The sequence below is a fragment of the Channa argus genome, chromosome 12, assembly GCF_033026475.1.
Source record: "Channa argus isolate prfri chromosome 12, Channa argus male v1.0, whole genome shotgun sequence".
NCBI classification, from domain to species: domain Eukaryota; kingdom Metazoa; phylum Chordata; class Actinopteri; order Anabantiformes; family Channidae; genus Channa; species Channa argus.
Window position 1 is genome coordinate 16,483,201 of NC_090208.1, and position 17,146 is coordinate 16,500,346.

A 17,146-nucleotide genomic window follows, 5' to 3' on the forward strand; every position below is an offset into this window, starting at 1 on the left:
TTGACTATTTTGCTTAAAGGATTTAAAAACATGGCTAATCAGTCAACGGATTACAGACCCAAAGACTACTTTTGGTCTTGATTTGGTAACTATGTTCTAACAAAAAAAAAATGTGACAACAGTTTGTGCTACGACAATGCCGAATCTGCTTTCACTAGAACACTTATAGAATAAGATGCTTGCAGCCTTTTGCTAATAAAAACTAAATCTATGAGGACAACCAATATTAACATATTTTGTACATGCGTCATTAATGTTACCATTACGCACAACAAATGTATTGGACCAAAGAATTCAAAGTTATGCTTTTCAGATAAATTAATTTATTGTGTTATTATATAACTCACGTGATAAGCCGAAAGGACCAAATATATATATATATATATATATATATATATATATATATATATATATATATATATATATATATATATATCATAGATTTAAAACTGTAATTATTACAGGAGAATTTATTACACTTCCTACAATATCACTTTTCATAACATGAATGTTTTACCAGACCCAACTGTATGACCTATATGAAGTTGAGTTATGGCAACTAGATTACTTTCTTGTTATTTCAAAGCAGCTTCTTCAGACCGAAGATGATTGGACCCAACTTCCAGGCATTTCCTTCAGTTCTTTCTACCCAACAGTACCACCTATTGATCAGTATGAGTACATTTATAAACTAAATTAGAATTATTAGGTGTTCTTGATTAAAAAAAAAAAAAAACTAAAAAACAATACTTAAAAGTAGCAGAGAAGCCACAGCCCCCCACCCTTCTCATTTCAAAGAGCAGAAAAACTACGCTATGTTAAAACCTCCCTGAATGTTTATTCATTCAAAGCTTATTTTGGGAATAATGTATCCCCCTCCTCTAACAATAAGTTATAGTTTCCACTATAACAACCTGCAGATTCTCATTATACAAGCTTGTTTATATCCTTAATCAATTGATTTAAATGTCATACGCTGCCATAAATTCAATACATTAGTAGCTTATATCCTCTGTATGCTATTACTAAAACAAAGCATCATGTTTAGTTCTTTCCATTTATTTAGCCTATATTCCTTCCAGCTTGTCCTTTTATGAGGGGACGAGTTCTGTTTCAGGTTTTCTCCAGACTCTGGTAGAAGCCATTATCTCTACGGTGCTGTTGGACCGGCATGTTTCTCCTGGTGCTGCTGACTTTCTCCAGGTCGATCTTCACCAACATTACGCCCGGTTTCTCCCCTCCACAGTCACCCAGCACTTCACCCCAGGGGTCCACCACCAGGGCGTGGCCATATGAGGAGCGCTTCTTGTGGTGTCGACCGACCTGTGCAGCAGCCAGAACAAAGCACTGGGTTTCAATTGCCCGTGCACGAAGTAATACCTGGGAATAAATGCATTAAAAGTGCATTCTCAGTGTTATTATTCCACACTGTAATCCAGTCATAACTAGTCTGAATATTCAAATAAATATGTTTCATTCATCCTACCTCCCAGTGAGCAGCTCCTGTTGCTACAGTAAAGGCTGATGGGTACGTCAGGATCTCAGCCCCATGCCTTTGCAAAGCTACTGATAATTCAGGAAACCTTAGATCATAGCAGATGCCCAAACCCACCTGTGGCAATGATATAAAAATGCTTAAAACAAAGTCACAGAGCACATTTAGACCTTAATGTTAAACTACAGTTGGGAAGGCAAAAGTACATGTAAACATTGCAGGTTATTGCTGGTTATTATGTCATAACATGATACCTTGCCAATGGGAGTTTGGACCGGAGACACAAGAGTGGGTCCGGGGATGGTGAAGCCACTTTCCTTAAGGGATACACCTTTTTCTGGCAGTTCCACATCGAACAAATGGGATTTCCTGTAGACTGAAACGATGTCACCTGTGGGTGTGATGACAATGTTTCAGTGAGCATTTGTGCACCAAAAGGAACGATCAATTTGAAAACATGAAACTAAGCATTATATAAGCCCTTGGATTTGTCTGAATTCTTTTCCCTTTGTTTAAAGAGTGGAGAAAGTAGAGCGAGTTTCCTGAATAGGAAGTACCTTTATCATTAATTATGATGTGACTGTTGTAGATGCGTCTGTCAGTCTCCCAGTCAGGTCCTCTTTCATGAAATCCTCCGAGAGACAGCCACACCTCCAACTTTCTGGAAGAAGGAGAGGTTAAACTAACCTCACAGATCTGCACAGATAATAAACAATGGATGATTTTTATGTATCCTCCTCCTAAATGTCAGCAACATTCTACTTATAAACGCTTGACTATTAGAGCAAGAAACAATTCAGTATAGGAGGTTAAATTCTATGCATCAACAAGGTTTGTGAAAGTAAAAATGTTTCTTGGAACAGAATTTGTTTGTCTACCTGGCTAGTTGAGTGTATCTTGACACTGTGTCTCCTGCCAGGCTCTCAGACAGTGACAGTGTCTCCTCACGACTCGATCCGATGAAGTCAAACCCTTCAGGCAGAAAAACCATGCTGGCTCCCTGCTCCTTGGCGTCCTCCACGAGCTGTTTGCAAGCAGAGAAGTTGGCCTCTTTGTCTGGAGTGGCTGTCACCTGACACAGTGCAGCCACCGGGTGAGGTACAGTGCACATCCTGCACGGAGACAACCTTGTTATTCATTGCACAGAAGATGTAACATTAACCATGGCTTATATTAGCTACTCTAGTTTTACTGATAAACACTGAACAACTGTGGAGCCACTTAAAATAGTACCTTTACAGGGGTAGATGGATATTTTCAATTTGAGAAGAAATTCCAATGCACATTTACGTTGAGCTTGACGTTGAACAGTGTTACCTTGTCAGAATAAACATACCTTATCTGTTGTCTGCAGACAGGAAGAGAAATCCAACACTTTGCAGATGATCCCAAAATGCACCTGATGTTGAACATTGGTCTAAGGGTTGACCACACAGCCTGTCACCTTCCCTGTTTAGTCCATGTTAGCGTTATATTAACGTTTAGCCCCGTGTTCAGCTCAGTCCTTTGCAAACAGGAAGTCTTCAGGCTCCACTCTTCTTTGCTGCTTCGTTTCAGCTGTAAGAAACCATCATAAACACACATTACCACCTCCTGGTGGAGAGTTGTAATTTTAGCTTTTACCTAGCGAGGAAAAATGTTGCTGTAGGGGAAATTGTTTGCCAAATAGTGGATTTTTGGATTTTCCCTTCCAGCCTCGCAATGTGACCCGCTCGTTGATTTGGCATGTGTTTTTACGCCGGATGCAAGTCTTGCGAAAAATATTTGTTATGTTTTTATTCAAGCTCCCTACTATAATATGAGAGCAGTTTTTTTTTTAAATATATGATAGCAAGCAGACTGAGTTATTTATTCATTTGTCTGTGGCGCTGTGAACATGTTTTGGTGCTTACAGAAATAGGAAGGAAAAAGTAATGCCGATTAATCAAAATAAATATTATATTTATACATACGCGGATTTTATTCTTAAAACGATATCGTTTGTCTTTATAAATGAAATAAAAGCAACAATATATCACTCATAGTGTAGATTGCATTTTCCACACAGGTGATCACACGAGGCAGCTTTGCACATCCTGCTCGGGGTCCTTCTCAGTAACACCCTTCCAAGATGGCAGCCAACAGCAGCAGCACGGGTAGCAAGTCCAGTAACAGCGCTGGTGGGAAACAGTCCGGTCCTTCGGCCGAACAGGTACTCTCACTTATATCTCGGTCCAATTCATTCTGTACAGTCCTTATCGCATTTGCTCAGCCGTGTCAGGTGAAGCCAATGCCGCTAATCGTACTCTCAGCTAGCCAAAGCCAAGGTTAGCATATACCCCCGCTATCACCCGGCTAAGATTCTTTTCACAAAGCGACACATCAGGATCACCCCAAGGGACAGCGTTTTGGGCGTTTATCTACATTTTACAACACATTGTCCTTGGTTTGTTGTTCTGACAAGGGATTAGTTGTATTTTAGGTAGCATAGTCCCCTAATGGGATGGTGTGGGTCTCCACCCAACAGCAGTAGTAGAAGCTATTTTTTAACATCGTGGTGTAGACAGTTCAGACATTTGGCGAAGTTCATCCTCTGAAGCAAGAAAACTAATCTCCACCAGATTTGTTGTGCATTACGTGCAAAAATGTTTCTGATGACGCACAATTGTTTTCTTTATCACACGATCGGCATTTCAAGCGTATTCTACTAGCTGAATTTCATATACATAAATGTAAATTGTATCAAAAATCCTCAGCTCTTAGTTTTGTCCAAGTAGCTCCAACAGTACAGTCAATGTACTACTCAGATAATACAAAGGCCAATAAAACTATAAAATTCTGTATAATTAAAAGAAAAAAAAAATTATTCCTCCCCTACCACTATTCTGTTGATTTTTATATATGTATATATATATACACATACTGTAAATCAAAATCTCTGTAAACTTCGTTAATAACTATACATTTTGGTTCACAGAGAAATCACAGAGGGAAGTTAGGGACCATCTCCAAACAGGGTTAATAAATGTTTTTCTCATTACCCTCATTTCTCCCTTTCTTTGTGGTGTTTCCTTCATATTTCAAACCAACTTCATAATCATTTGAGTCTACTCATTACATACAGATGATTTGGTTTTGGAATAAAATCATGTAACATGCACCAACCTTCAGATTTCTATTAAATGGCTCGCAACGTGGCCTGTTGCACCCTATTTTTAGACAATAGCGGTGTAATAAAGAGTGCCAAAGGACTAAATGTAAATAAAGACATAAGTACGATCTAAGGTCACTTTTGAGATTTAATGCAGTTGCTTTCTAGATATTTTAGATCAACTTTAAACTTATCTGAGTATATGCACGTCCTATTTTTCATGTATGTTTATTTTATTTATTTTTTTGGATAGAAACATGCAATATGTACTAATAAGGTGTTACAGAGTTTTATTCCAATAGCTTCCTTAAATTTTGTCGGACACACTTAAAGCCACTTTTATTGATGTTTGGGGCTCCTCCCGCTGCATGCAAGATCTCTAGAATTTGATGTATTATAAATGTAGGATATATTAGCAAATGGAAAAAAAAAACAGGCTGGTCCGAGAGAGTTCCGAGACAGAATCCTATAATTAACTGCAATGGTGAGAAAGTCTTAATCAAAATCTAGAGGTTGTGCATGCAGCAGGAGGGGGCCCAGATGTCAATAAAAGTGGCTTGGGTTTGGGCTCAAAAATTAGGAAGCTATTTAGGGACAAAATGCTGCAACACCTTATAAGTGCATGTTACATGATTTTATTGCACAAGCAAATCATCTGTATGTAATGAGTAGACGCAATGATTATGAAGTTGGTTTGAAATATTTAGTTAACAACACAATGAAAAAACAACCTTCATTAACCCTGGTGCCATGCTGCATGCACTTTGCACATTGTCTCTAACTTTAGTCTGTCAATTTCCTGTGAACCATCGGCTGTCACAAACCTTTTGAAATAACAACACTGAAAATGATGATAATGATGATTATTGTCCGTAATGCACAACAAATCTAGTAAAGTCTAGTTTTCTCCCTTGAAATATATTGAGGATGAACTTTAACACACCACAGTATTTTTAAAACCGAAGACCACTTAGTCCTTCTTTTACTAATGTAAGAAACACGAAGGCATAACTTATTTCATTTATCTTAAGTAAATCAGTAACATTAATATCACTATTTAATAATGCTTATTGAAAAGGTACATATAAGAACTTACCGCCAAAATGTACTGAAGGTTGCACTGCCACTAACCATTAACATTCTACGTTTCTGGTTTTAAAAAATGCCTGTCACAGTTTAACATGGTTCAAACTGAGACATTCAGACAGGATATTTACAAGGAGAAAAAAAAATTAAAGCTTGGAACTGGTGACAATATATACTTTTTCCAGTAATGTAATCACATTTTATCAGTTACCAGAAATAACACAAAATAATCTTTAACCAACTGATTTATTAATAAATTGTTTCAGCTGTAATCAAAAGTAACAAAGGTAGAGGTGCAACAAGAAGTCAAGATGATCACTGTTGAGATTACTTTACAATTCTTTTGTGATAATTGGTTTATCATTTCAATATGATATTGAAACTGTTGGCTGGATGAAATGTTTACCAATGTGACCTAGTGTTGTGGGATGGGTGTTACTGTTTTCTGAATTGTTTGCAGGTTACTCAGTAATGAAAATAGTTGCTTGAGCCCTAATAAAAAGTCAAAGTATGTCGTTGAAGATTCTCAGTCATCTAGGGCTGGTTTTTCGAAGGTTGAATCATTTCAACTGCAAGTCGTGGACATGATTCAACCTCCAGAAAAGTAAAAGTATTCTTGCAGGATGGTTAGTAGACTATTATTATACTGGGGACTTATTAACATTTAAAATTTATTGTTAACAATTAAGCAATGCTTAAGTGTTCAGCTAACTAATTTGTATAATGGTCATATATTTTTTGTATGAGTAAAACTAATCTACTAAGTAAATAAGAATTTTTTAATTAAGAGTATAGTACTAAGCTCTAAAGAATACTGACTTTGAAGTACAGTGTTAGTGTAACACAAAATGGACATGATGCATGTACTCAAAATTAGTGGCTTTGCCCCAATTTGTTTGTCATAAGAAAGTGTTTATGCCTGGAAATAAGTCCAAAGCCTAACTTTGCAGATAAAGCTAGCTGTATGGCTATAGCTAATGACTAATATCTGGTGCACTTTATTAGAAAGGATTAGCGTGAATATTAGCCATATATTCAAACCTCCTGATTCATTAAAATGCACTCTACATAACAGAAAACACTCAAATCTAGTATATTTAAAAAAAAAAAAAAAAATAATTAAATTCTTTAATCGGGTCATCAATATAGTACTGATTTAACTGTTTAAATAAATTGATGTACTGTACCTCAAAAAGTTTAGTGTTGATATTGTTGGTGGTTTTTTGTGCAACAGGTTGTTGCAACATTTCAGAGGATGCGTCAGGAACAGCGCAGTATGGCTTCTAAAGCTGCAGAATTAGAGATGGAGATCAACGAGCACAGGTTGGTAGCTGACTTGTGTATTTTGCTAGCTATTTTCTTTTTCTATGATTTGGTGAACTAATGTCAGCTGTTGTGTGTAACATCTTTTTCCGTGTTGGATTTCAAAGTACAAGGTTGCACCGTCCTTTTTCATTGCATCTTTGTTTTGTTAGCGGCACGGTTAGTGGTTTGGTACTGGCTGTTTACCAAACATACCACTAGACCAGATCCAGTAGGTAGCACACTGTTTGGCTAGAGATAGCTGGAAAACAACCAGGGCAGTGGGCCTTGAGAACCAGGGTTGGGAGCCTCTGACATCCAGAAAGCAGAGAAAAAAATCCCTGTGCTTAACTTTTTCCACATTTTGTTGTTACAGCATTTCAAAATGATTAAATTCATTATTTTCCTCAAAGTTCTACAAACAACACCCCATGAGAATGGGAATAATGAATACTTTTCATGAATACTTACCTAAATATCTTTCACTGAAATGTTCTCATTTATTTATACAACATAGAGAGAAGCCATGGCAGCACTTAAAAAAGTAAATTTTAAGGTCAAGGCAGAGAAAACAACATAAATGATGAGTATGTAGATGCAGGTTGGGGTCAGGCTCATTTGAAGCTGCAGATGAGATCGTTTTACTGCCCCATCAGATCTATGTATGTATGTATGTATGTATGTGAAAGCATGTGTAGTATTAATCTCTGGCAATGTGCACACCTAATACTCCGAATCAGTGTGGGTTATGCGTGGACACAATTTTATACAAAAGTATACCTTGGCCCTTATTGTCCATCTGGTAAAGTGTAACATCTTCTGTGTGAACTGACCTCTAGATTCATTTGTTTCACTTGGTGAGATTATTATGCTTTAAGATAACATTTAGTGTTTCTCTTAAACTCTGCAAAACCTTAAGGGTCATGCAAAATGTTTTAACATCTGATATGTTGTTTATGTTCTATTGTGAATAAAATATGGGTTGCTTAGATTTGCAAATCATTACACTTTGTTTTAATTTAGGTTTTGCACATCGTCACAACTTTTTTAAAAGTACTCGCAACACCTTCTTTGACTTGCTCTATTTTAAATAATGAATTCAGGATATCTGCCTACTATATTTAAGTCATATTTTTTTACCATCAAAAACTGAATAACACTTTAATAAGTGGAACACTTACAAGCTGTGTGGCTCTTTAATATATGTTCACAGAATTGATTTTAATTTTTAAATCACTGTTCTTCAATTCAGCTTAGTAATTGACACCTTAAAAGAAGTGGATCCTTCGAGGAAATGCTTTCGTCTAGTTGGAGGGGTGTTGGTGGAGAGGACAGTTAAAGAAGTTCTGCCAGCCTTGGAAAACAATAAAGAACAGGTAATGGATGAGAAAAAGGCAGGGGGATTAATATTACATAGACTGTTACTTTTAAACGTCACTAGCATAAAGTATTCAAAGCCTGGAGTCAGTACCCAAAATATAGTGTATTATGTATCAGTAGAAGCTCCAGTTGGAAAAACAACTTATTTCATCTTAATAGAATGTCTCACTTTCTTCGCTTTTTCACCCAACAGATTTCCAAAATTGTTGAGTCCATCAACACACAGATGCAAGCAAAAGGAAGGGAACTCACGGAGTACAGGGAACGCTACAACATCCGGTTGGTGGGAGAGGGTGAAGGAGAGACACAAAGCCAGCCAACGACGTCCTCTAGAGACAGTGAAGGTGGTGGGTCGAAAAGTGCTACTGGTGTTTTAGTGTCATAGTTTGTAATAATAGACAGTGACAGTAGGGCCTTCAATTTCTGCAGTACTGAAAAAAATAGTCCAAAAAACGTAGCTTCATAACTGAATTCTTTAAAGGAAAACCTTCTGCTACACAAAATGCATTTGGTATTAAAGTGCTCTGCAGTGGACATAAAGGGCGCTGCTTATGTGTAAATGGTAGTGTGTAAAAATTGAAGATTGTCATACATCTGCCTTTCAGTGAATCTTACTTTTGCTGTGTTGTAAATTCACTAATTAAATTCAAAACTTTGAATGCTCATTTTAGACGTGTGCTCATTTATATGTGAGTAAGTAAGGTAAAGTGAGGTAAAGGGCTTTATTTTTCATTATACATACGTGTACAAGCTTCAGATGGTCCAATAGTAAATATTATTAGTCTAAAACTACAGAACTTAATTTCACATGTAGATATAGTTGCCAGGGTCCTGGCGTGTAGAAACACCATTAACATACAACCTGAGTCCACGTGGTTACATCTTATTTAAGTAAAAGCTTTGTTTATTGTACACTTAAATGTTTGGACTAAGAGCTTGAATTTTTGGGGGAGGGGGGTAAAAGAGTTGAACAGGTGCTGGAAGCCATTTTGACAACACACAAGCACGAACAAGCAGTTATACTGTAAATAGGTTCCTATGGGTCATAATGAAGTCGTCTGCCTTATTTAAAGTCGTCTTCTGTCAAACATTTTTATCTCGATTCAAAAACACTTTTTTCACACACCATGCACAGAAAGGCCGCTGGGTTTCTATTCATGAAACTCATGTGAAGTCAGTTTATGCTGATTAGTTACTAAAGTGCTCACTGTTACTAGGAGTGATTCCTTTCACCACCCCTAATAATAAAGCCCTGTACTTGAAAACACATTAAGATTTGTCTTATTGTTTTGAAGCTGTAACACACACTTGGAGTGGTAAAAATGGCTTGTTAAGTCTAAGTGAAGGAGAAGCCTTTAAGGGCTTGATGTGCCCTTGCCATGGTTATGTAGTATTGGTGATAAAACAGTTTCTGTTGTGCCATCCTAAAGACTTATCTGAAACATTTCAGGTATATTTTATGTCTACAACCTAATATTACATCTGTGACTTGAATAGTTTAGATGTGGATTGCAAACCGCAGACAGAGGTTCAAGTAACCCTGCATTTGAAGAGCCACTGGAGTCAGATCAAATTAGTGCTAAGGAGTCAGATCAAATTAGTGCTAATGTATTCTATCTTTATTATATCTTTCTTATTCCCAGGTTTGTCTGTCTTAAGGTTCAAGTCACCCTGCGTTTGAAGAGCCCCTGGAGTCAGATCAAATTAGTGCTAATTTATTCTATCTTTATTATGTTTCTTATTCCCAGGTTTGTCTGTCTTAACTGGTGCATCATAATACAAGTGTAACAGATGTTCTTAGACAACCACTGTACCATCACCTGTAAATAGTAAATGTAACTTACTTCAGGAGGATTAGGGCAGGGCAAATTCAGCAAGTGTTTCTGTATTTGGCTGTGTGAAAAACCACAATTTCCACTCAACTCATAAAGAAAATACGTAACAGTAACTAATGAATTGTAAGTAGCACATATCTGTGAAAGACATTTTGTCATCTTGAAGTTATCTAAAGAATGGGTTAAAATTAGTAAAACAAAATAACTAAAAAAAAATCTGAAAATTGTATCCGACGAGGATGGGATTCGAACCCACGCGTGCAGAGCACAATGGATTAGCAGTCCATCGCCTTAACCACTCGGCCACCTCGTCACATATATATCAACGGAGGAGCTGGTGCATTTTATCAGGAACGATAATGTTATTGTAAATACACCTGCATTCTTTATTTCTAAAACCCCCTGTGCTCACGTAAAATCACGAGTTGCTTAAAAAGGATCCTCCCTCTTGAAATCGCACGTTTTTTAGTTCACAGCTAAGTTAGCAGTTATTAGCGACCCAGGACGTAAATTGGCGGCGCCTTTACTTCAGGATTTACGGTCATTACACATCGACATGCGCCGCGGTCGCAGCAGGAGCTGCGCACAATATGATAAGTGCTGTGTTTTGATGGGGATCACAGAAACTGGATCGTTTTCGTCGTTTTATTTCTGCTGTCGACAGCCGTATTAAAATCTGAGTTAGCAGTGCCACTAAACAGCAAAATATGCATTGTATTTAGTGCATCTCCAGCAGTTTAAACTGTGATGTCAGCAGTGCGGTAGCGATGTAGATAACGTTAGCTACACAGAAATAGCCAGCCCCGACAGAAGCAGCAGCCTGCTCCGGTGTTTGGACCAGCTTTGTATACAGCTTTTGGCGTGTTTGTAGTTTCTCTGTAATGCATCTCTCCAAGAAATGTTCCGCCTTCAAAGTGGTGCTGAGTGCTCTGCTGATTGTGGCGCTCCTGCAGCTCATATACTTGTCCTTCCTCTCCAAGTTTCACGGTAAGCAGCAGCGGTACAGATACTCTGAGCTCTTCGGAGGCTCTGGATCCAAGAAAAATGCGCATCCCGACAAAGACTCGCGGAAGGAGCGCCTGAGATACTCACTGTCCACTGGTGGGATCTTTGATAATACTGGTCAGTACCGGGTGTACAAGAACTTGATTAAAAGTGATTTCACTACAAATCAGAGACCAGGATCAGACCCCAGCTCAAATGTCCTGGCTTTAGCCACACACACAACCATCAGCAATCTGCATCACCTAGAATCTCTTCTGGAAAGATGGCAGAATTCACTCTCTGTGGCCATATTCGCACATGGGCAAGATGTCAAGTATGCCACAGCTCTGGCCTATGCACTCAGCTTCTTCTGCCCTCAAATCCAAGCCCTGGTGGACTTCCACCTGGTCTGCCTCTCGGGAGAGATGGCCAGTTTCCCTGAGCAAGACCGTGAGCATTTTTTGGGTCTTGAGGACTGTGCCTCTGTGTTCTCTAGACTGGAGACACACCGGGATAAATACAAGAACTATGCTATTAGTGGGAACATCTCCTACCCCAACAACCTTCTTCGTAATGTTGCCCGGGGTGGCACTGAATCCTCTTACATCCTGGTCATTGACATCGATATGATGCCAAGTGCTGACCTGCATCAGCAGTTCCAGGCCATGATTATGCGGCATCTGCCCGCTAGTGACGAGGTGTATGTGTTGCCTGCTTTTGAGATCCGCCACGCAAGGAAGATGCCTGCCACCAAGGCCGAACTGGTTCAGCTTTACCAGGTCGGTGAGGTCCGACCGTTTTATGAAGAGCTGTGTCCTCGCTGTCAGGCCCCCACAAACTACTCACAGTGGGTTAACAGCCATGTCAGAGGGACAAGCACCCTGGAAGTTGCCTATACACTCACCTGGGGGGACCCTTGGGAGCCTTTCTACATTGGGCCCCGCACTGTGCCCCTGTATGATGAGAGCTTCAAGCAATATGGCTTCAATCGTATCAGCCAGGTCAGTGTCATACACACTACTCTCCACATTCAACTTTCAGGTGAAATTTTAGAATGCACCTAAAATTAACTATAACCTTTACAGGTGAAATTAATTTGACCTCTAAACTTTTGATTGCACATGTCCAACTGGTCAGTGTTTCAGTGCTTATTGCATTGCATGCTGCTTTCTGATGAGGTGATTACCTGTAAAAATCACTAGGTGATTCATGGATAATTTCTGATCCATAGATCAGAAATATCAGAATATCAGAGTAGTGTATAAGCAAAAATATTGTCCTCTGTAAAACCTGCAGAACAAGAAGTCGTGAAACTCACTCACAATACTCTCCTGAACAACTGATCTTTAAAATAAAAGCCGATGAACATTTGTTTTCTAACTGTAGTGTAAAATAGCCATTATTCTCAAGAGTTTGAGATCAAACTATTCATTTTTGACTTTAGGAACACTGCAGAGTAGATTTTGGGCTGGGCATGAGACGTCACACGGATTGACAGACTAAAAAAAGGTGTAGAGGCGATCTTACTCGTATCATATGAGGAACATTGAACTTTTATTGTAGTTGTTTCTTAACTTAGCCGATAATGGACTAATTGTACATATAAGTTTTCGAACAGTAATCTCACAAACATGTTCACAAACAGTTTCATCAAACAAGTTTCTCAAAGTATAGCAAACTCACAGAGCTCGTTTCTCAAAGTATGGCTGAATCCACAAAACTGAAACCTTGTGCCTTCACAGCTACACACTGAGCATTTCACTTCTACCTTTTTGCTGTTACCTCTACCTTGTAGTCAGTTCTTTGCTCCAGTTACTGCTCGCTTCAGGACAGTTGCAGTCCAGTTTTGCTCCTTTCAGTAGCTGAACTCCCTTGTAACAAAACCATTGCTAAGCATTTTTCCCTGACAACTGGAAAACAAACTTAAAAGGTTAAACTACAAAGGCAATCATCAAAGCCAACTGATGTCACAAATGAAATCATCAGAACATAAAAAACAAAGGAAATTCTAGTGGGAAGCAAAGTAACGAGTGATTTTGGAGCTTGGCTTAAACAAATGTAAGCATATTTGGCAGGGCTGCTTCATATTTGACATCTTGCATCTCTATCATGTTTCGATCTATTCTTTTTGCTCTTTTTCCCCTCACCTCTCCTGCCTATTGCCTTCAATTTGTTTCACATTTCTTCTGCCTGTTACCTGTTCTCCTGTCCCTCTCATCATTTTCCACTTACACATCAGCCTTTATGTATTGTCTTTGCATCCCCCTGCAGGCCTGCGAGCTCCATGTGGCCGGATACAGGTTCTCTGTGCTGAGCTCAGCTTTTGTGGTGCATCGAGGCTTTAAAATCCAGGGGGAGTTCCATGCCAGGAAAGACGAGGAGAACAAACGCAACCGGGTTCTGTTTCGCAGCTTCAAAGAAGGCCTGAAAACCAAATACCCGTCCTCCACTCGACGATGCTGAAAGATGCATCCTGCCTGTATCGCTATTTAAAAAAATCAGTGTTTTGCTGAAATGACGGACAAACATTTTAATCCTTATTTCAACCAGATTCCGATTTACTTCCAGTCAGGCTGTCCTTGCCCAAAATATCCTACATTTTCTGATTTCTTGTGATGATGGCACAGTATGAGTTTCAGCAAACCCAACTCTTGGGTTTATTTCAGGTCTCTCCGAAAACGAGCAGCAGGGAAATGTCTCCGGGGATTTGAGAGCACCCTGACAGTAGGGCTGAAAAGGAAAAAGTGATCCTTCAGTTGCCAACTTGTCTTTTGAATCAAATGCAAAGTCGAAATCGAGATTTCATTAATCAACATGTTCTGTTACATGTTCTATTCTAATCCATTATGAGCTTGTCCAGATACCAAAATATGTGCAAAATTGGATTGCAACACAATAAGTCCCTACTTATTCAAAAGAACAGACAAAATTGGCATAAACTATAAAGTGAAGTTAGTTTTTTTTACTGTAAAGAAAAATGAACATTCACAAAAGTATGGCCTTGTTCCAGATGATTTTCACAAATGTAATATTGTCCATGTAAAAAGAAATGACCTCTCAGTTCTTGTGAACTCTGTGCCAATCAGTGCTTGACCACCAGGTGGCAACAGGCACTAGAGTGGTAAATGCTCAGTTGCTGTAGTGGTTTTCAAAACCCTAAGGCCACATCAGAAATCAATATTTTCACCTTATCCTATACAGTATGAGAAAGTTTAGGAAACACAAGAAGAAATTATTAAAAATCTGCACAAGATTAGAAATCTGTTTTAAGCAAGTTTGCTCAGGATTTCTCAGCAAGGAAGAAAGTGAGGAAATGATCTGAGTAAATCAAATGCACCCGAACGTATTCTGAACTTGTGCTTTAGTGGATCAATCTCATGAGATCTGACCTTTTGTACAAAAGAGTTAACATGGTCAATGCCTAAATATGACTGAAGCTGACCTACAAACAGTGCAGAATTTAAATTATTTCTTTGTCATGTTACATATCCTAACTTTTTGTGTTCTTAAATTCTTAAATGTTCTAATTATTTGCTGGTTTACATGATAATATGACAGATTTTCTAACACTATTGGACCACACTGTATTGTAGCCGGCAGCGAGTGTTAGAAACACCACAGGGGAACACAGGGGTTATACAATACCAGTGTTGTTTGGTGCTCAGAGGGCTGTGAATTTACTCTGCACTACAGCTGTCAGCACATTTCCGACATTTCCAGCAGCCTTGTGAGTGCTGGTTTTTGCCTCAATCTGTCTGAGGTGATTACTCACACATCATGAGGACAGCGAAGCACTGAGGACCATCACACAGAGACATTGTACAACACTAGCTATTTGCCAAGACTGTGGAAAACTACTGTATTATAACACAGAGGATCCGACACTAGTATAGTTGAAGTGGAGTAAATGATGCATAATCAAAAAAAATGCATAACCAACAACAAAGCAGCCTGTGTTAAAAATATTTATGTTAAATTGCTTATCTACACCACTAGTTGTTATGTTCTGCCTACTGGTACATCCAAACGGTGTTACACCTGTACTGCCACTTCATGTAGTGAATATGCCTAAGATCACATTTGAAGATGTTGTTTGTTACTTTTAATTGTTACATAGTTATGTAATTGCTTTGTTGGGTGGGGTGGGGGGTGGGGTGTCTGGGGGTAAGATAATTTTCGCCTCCTTACTTTTAGTGTTTATGAAATATTTATTGTGAAAATGGTTTCCCGGACTTTGTTGAATCCGTTTTAATTACCTCACGCAGAAAAACTGTAGCATAAAATAATTTTAACTATACATTTATTTAGAACCACTGTAATGAACTATTTTTGGAGTGAGATCAATTTAAAACAAATGACTTTGTGTAATGATGTGATGTTGTCCTTTCCATACTTGAAAATGTTTTTGTATTTATTAAACTTACTTGGTTTTTTGACCCATAGCTGACACTCATTGGTTTTTAGTTATTTATAATTTATTTATAATTATATATCTATACCTTTTATGATTCTGTTTTATGAGTCTGTTACTGCTACTAAACAACATCACAAAGATCTTTGAGCACACATCCAATTAATTAACTTCACCAGAGGGATTTGTAATGTAAAGTAAGTATGAAGAAAAGTCAAAAGTGTTTCTAGAAGTATCACTTCAATGAGAGGCAAAGGACTAAAGGCCAAGAAACATGACAATCATGTTCTTTTGAATCATAAATTATAAAGAAAATTTCTCTGATTTGAAATCAAACTGTTTGGTAGTAATGTGTATATTTCGCGTAGCCCGTCAATCTAGGTGAGAACAACACGAGTAGGAGTATCATTCACTGGGCACTTGACACAGTTTACATTAACCTGTGGTGTAACATGGCTTAAGATGGAGGTTTAAAGGCATCGCTGCACCAATAGCATGTGATGGGTGATTACAGGGTGAGTCAAGCATCCAATTAAAAGCTCCCATTTAGTGATTAAAGCGGACTTTAAGGAGTTCCCAATGCGGCGACTCTTTGTGATGCAGTTATTTCTTGCTTCTGCCACCAGAGTAACCAATAACAAAAGCCAGTTTTAGACAGGTGACATCAAAAATTAAAAGTACCTGTTGTCTGCATAGCTTTAACATTGTTTAAGTCTTGGTCTTTGAGCTGACCATCTGTTAGGAAAGTAGAGCACGTGTGATATTCAGCACTTGACAACTGTCCGAGACATTAGCATTTTGTGGCTTAGCCTGCATTACCGGGCTGAATAATGAGCCAGGCACACGAGGACTAGTAGCACGCAACTCTGTGCTTTGGCTTTATATTGGCTGGCCATGTATCAAGTCCTTTTTTTACATTGTTCTACAAAGATCTGTTATCACTCATGTTAGGAAGTCATTATTTTATTCATGCATATAAAACTGTTTTCTTTTTGTCTTTATCCAAGCCTATCTCTAATTTAAGCTACATTTATATTAAAAAGTATGCTGCATCTTTCTGCAGGATACACTTCCTAAAATAATTAGTTGGTGTTCACCTGACAAGGTTTTGTCAGCTGATAGTGCTCAATGTCTTGTCCCCTGTTCTGGGTGTTAATAATGTGGCAGAAGATGTTGGGAGGGAGGGGGGTTGACTTGTGTGGATCAGGAGAGGCAGGTTTGGTGAGGTAAAGTGGGTTTTATCTCGACAGCTTTGGGGAGTAAAGGCTTATCTGGGTCAGAGAGCTTTACGACATGAGCAATTAGGGCTGCCCTCTCTTGTGTGTGCTAGCAGGAGGGAGTCCTCCCGCCATCTAGATTAGCTGCCCTGCTAAGGCCAGGAGAGCTCCATGGCTTCTGTAGGGGGTAGGGGGTGGAGGGGCAAGGGCAGCGGGAGCAAGGGTCAACAAACAGGCTCTGTAGACATACAGGCTTCTCTTTATGGGTCAATGAATGGATGACAGACAGGGCAGTCAGTGACCCAA

The 17,146-nt window shown here is 38.7% G+C and overlaps 3 protein-coding genes and 1 non-coding gene across 5 annotated transcripts; 2 read left to right on the top strand and 2 right to left on the bottom strand.

Annotated features, from left to right (window-relative positions):
* Positions 1-712: 712 nt before the first annotated feature.
* On the bottom strand, positions 713-3,199 carry nit1 (nitrilase 1). 2 transcript variants are annotated; one of them, XM_067524844.1, is made up of 6 exons: positions 2,832-3,199; positions 2,374-2,607; positions 2,053-2,156; positions 1,750-1,886; positions 1,487-1,612; positions 713-1,323 (listed from the first exon to the last, which is right to left on the bottom strand). In XM_067524844.1, the coding sequence occupies exons 1-6, from the start codon at positions 2,906-2,908 to the stop codon at positions 1,114-1,116; spliced, it is 888 nt and encodes a 295-aa protein (XP_067380945.1). In that variant the 5' UTR covers positions 2,909-3,199; the 3' UTR covers positions 713-1,113. The 2 variants fall into 2 exon arrangements, with proteins under 2 accessions (XP_067380945.1, XP_067380944.1); XM_067524843.1 differs by having other exon boundaries at positions 713-1,380; positions 2,832-3,189.
* Positions 3,200-3,528: 329 nt separating this feature from the next.
* On the top strand, positions 3,529-9,058 carry pfdn2 (prefoldin subunit 2). Its single transcript, XM_067524845.1, has 4 exons — positions 3,529-3,686; positions 6,946-7,034; positions 8,266-8,389; positions 8,587-9,058. The coding sequence occupies exons 1-4, from the start codon at positions 3,606-3,608 to the stop codon at positions 8,776-8,778; spliced, it is 486 nt and encodes a 161-aa protein (XP_067380946.1). The 5' UTR covers positions 3,529-3,605; the 3' UTR covers positions 8,779-9,058.
* A 1,401-nt stretch (positions 9,059-10,459) lies between these two features.
* trnas-gcu (transfer RNA serine (anticodon GCU)) lies at positions 10,460-10,541 on the bottom strand. The gene has a single exon. It is a non-coding gene; the product is annotated as a tRNA-Ser (tRNA).
* Positions 10,542-10,781: 240 nt separating this feature from the next.
* Positions 10,782-15,676, top strand: b4gat1 (beta-1,4-glucuronyltransferase 1). Its single transcript, XM_067525247.1, has 2 exons — positions 10,782-12,213; positions 13,484-15,676. Exons 1-2 carry the CDS (start codon positions 11,110-11,112, stop codon positions 13,673-13,675), a joined length of 1,296 nt encoding a protein of 431 aa, XP_067381348.1. The 5' UTR covers positions 10,782-11,109; the 3' UTR covers positions 13,676-15,676.
* Positions 15,677-17,146: the final 1,470 nt, after the last annotated feature.

What these genes read in the sequence shown, in the direction of transcription:
- pfdn2 (XM_067524845.1), top strand. Translation starts at nt 3,606, where the DNA reads ATGGCAGCCAACAGCAGCAGCACGGGTAGCAAGTCCAGTAACAGCGCT. An exon ending in CCGGTCCTTCGGCCGAACAG is followed by an intron (nt 3,687 to 6,945) that starts GTACTCTCACTT and finishes TTTGTGCAACAG; the next exon opens with GTTGTTGCAACATTTCAGAG. An exon ending in ATGGAGATCAACGAGCACAG is followed by an intron (nt 7,035 to 8,265) that starts GTTGGTAGCTGA and finishes TCTTCAATTCAG; the next exon opens with CTTAGTAATTGACACCTTAA.
- b4gat1 (XM_067525247.1), top strand. Translation starts at nt 11,110, where the DNA reads ATGCATCTCTCCAAGAAATGTTCCGCCTTCAAAGTGGTGCTGAGTGCT. An exon ending in GCTTCAATCGTATCAGCCAG is followed by an intron (nt 12,214 to 13,483) that starts GTCAGTGTCATA and finishes ATCCCCCTGCAG; the next exon opens with GCCTGCGAGCTCCATGTGGC.
- nit1 (XM_067524843.1), bottom strand. Translation starts at nt 2,908, where the DNA reads ATGTTCAACATCAGGTGCATTTTGGGATCATCTGCAAAGTGTTGGATT. An exon ending in GTCTGCAGACAACAGATAAG is followed by an intron (nt 2,608 to 2,831) that starts GTATGTTTATTC and finishes GTCTCCGTGCAG; the next exon opens with GATGTGCACTGTACCTCACC. An exon ending in TCCAAACTCCCATTGGCAAG is followed by an intron (nt 1,613 to 1,749) that starts GTATCATGTTAT and finishes TCATTGCCACAG; the next exon opens with GTGGGTTTGGGCATCTGCTA.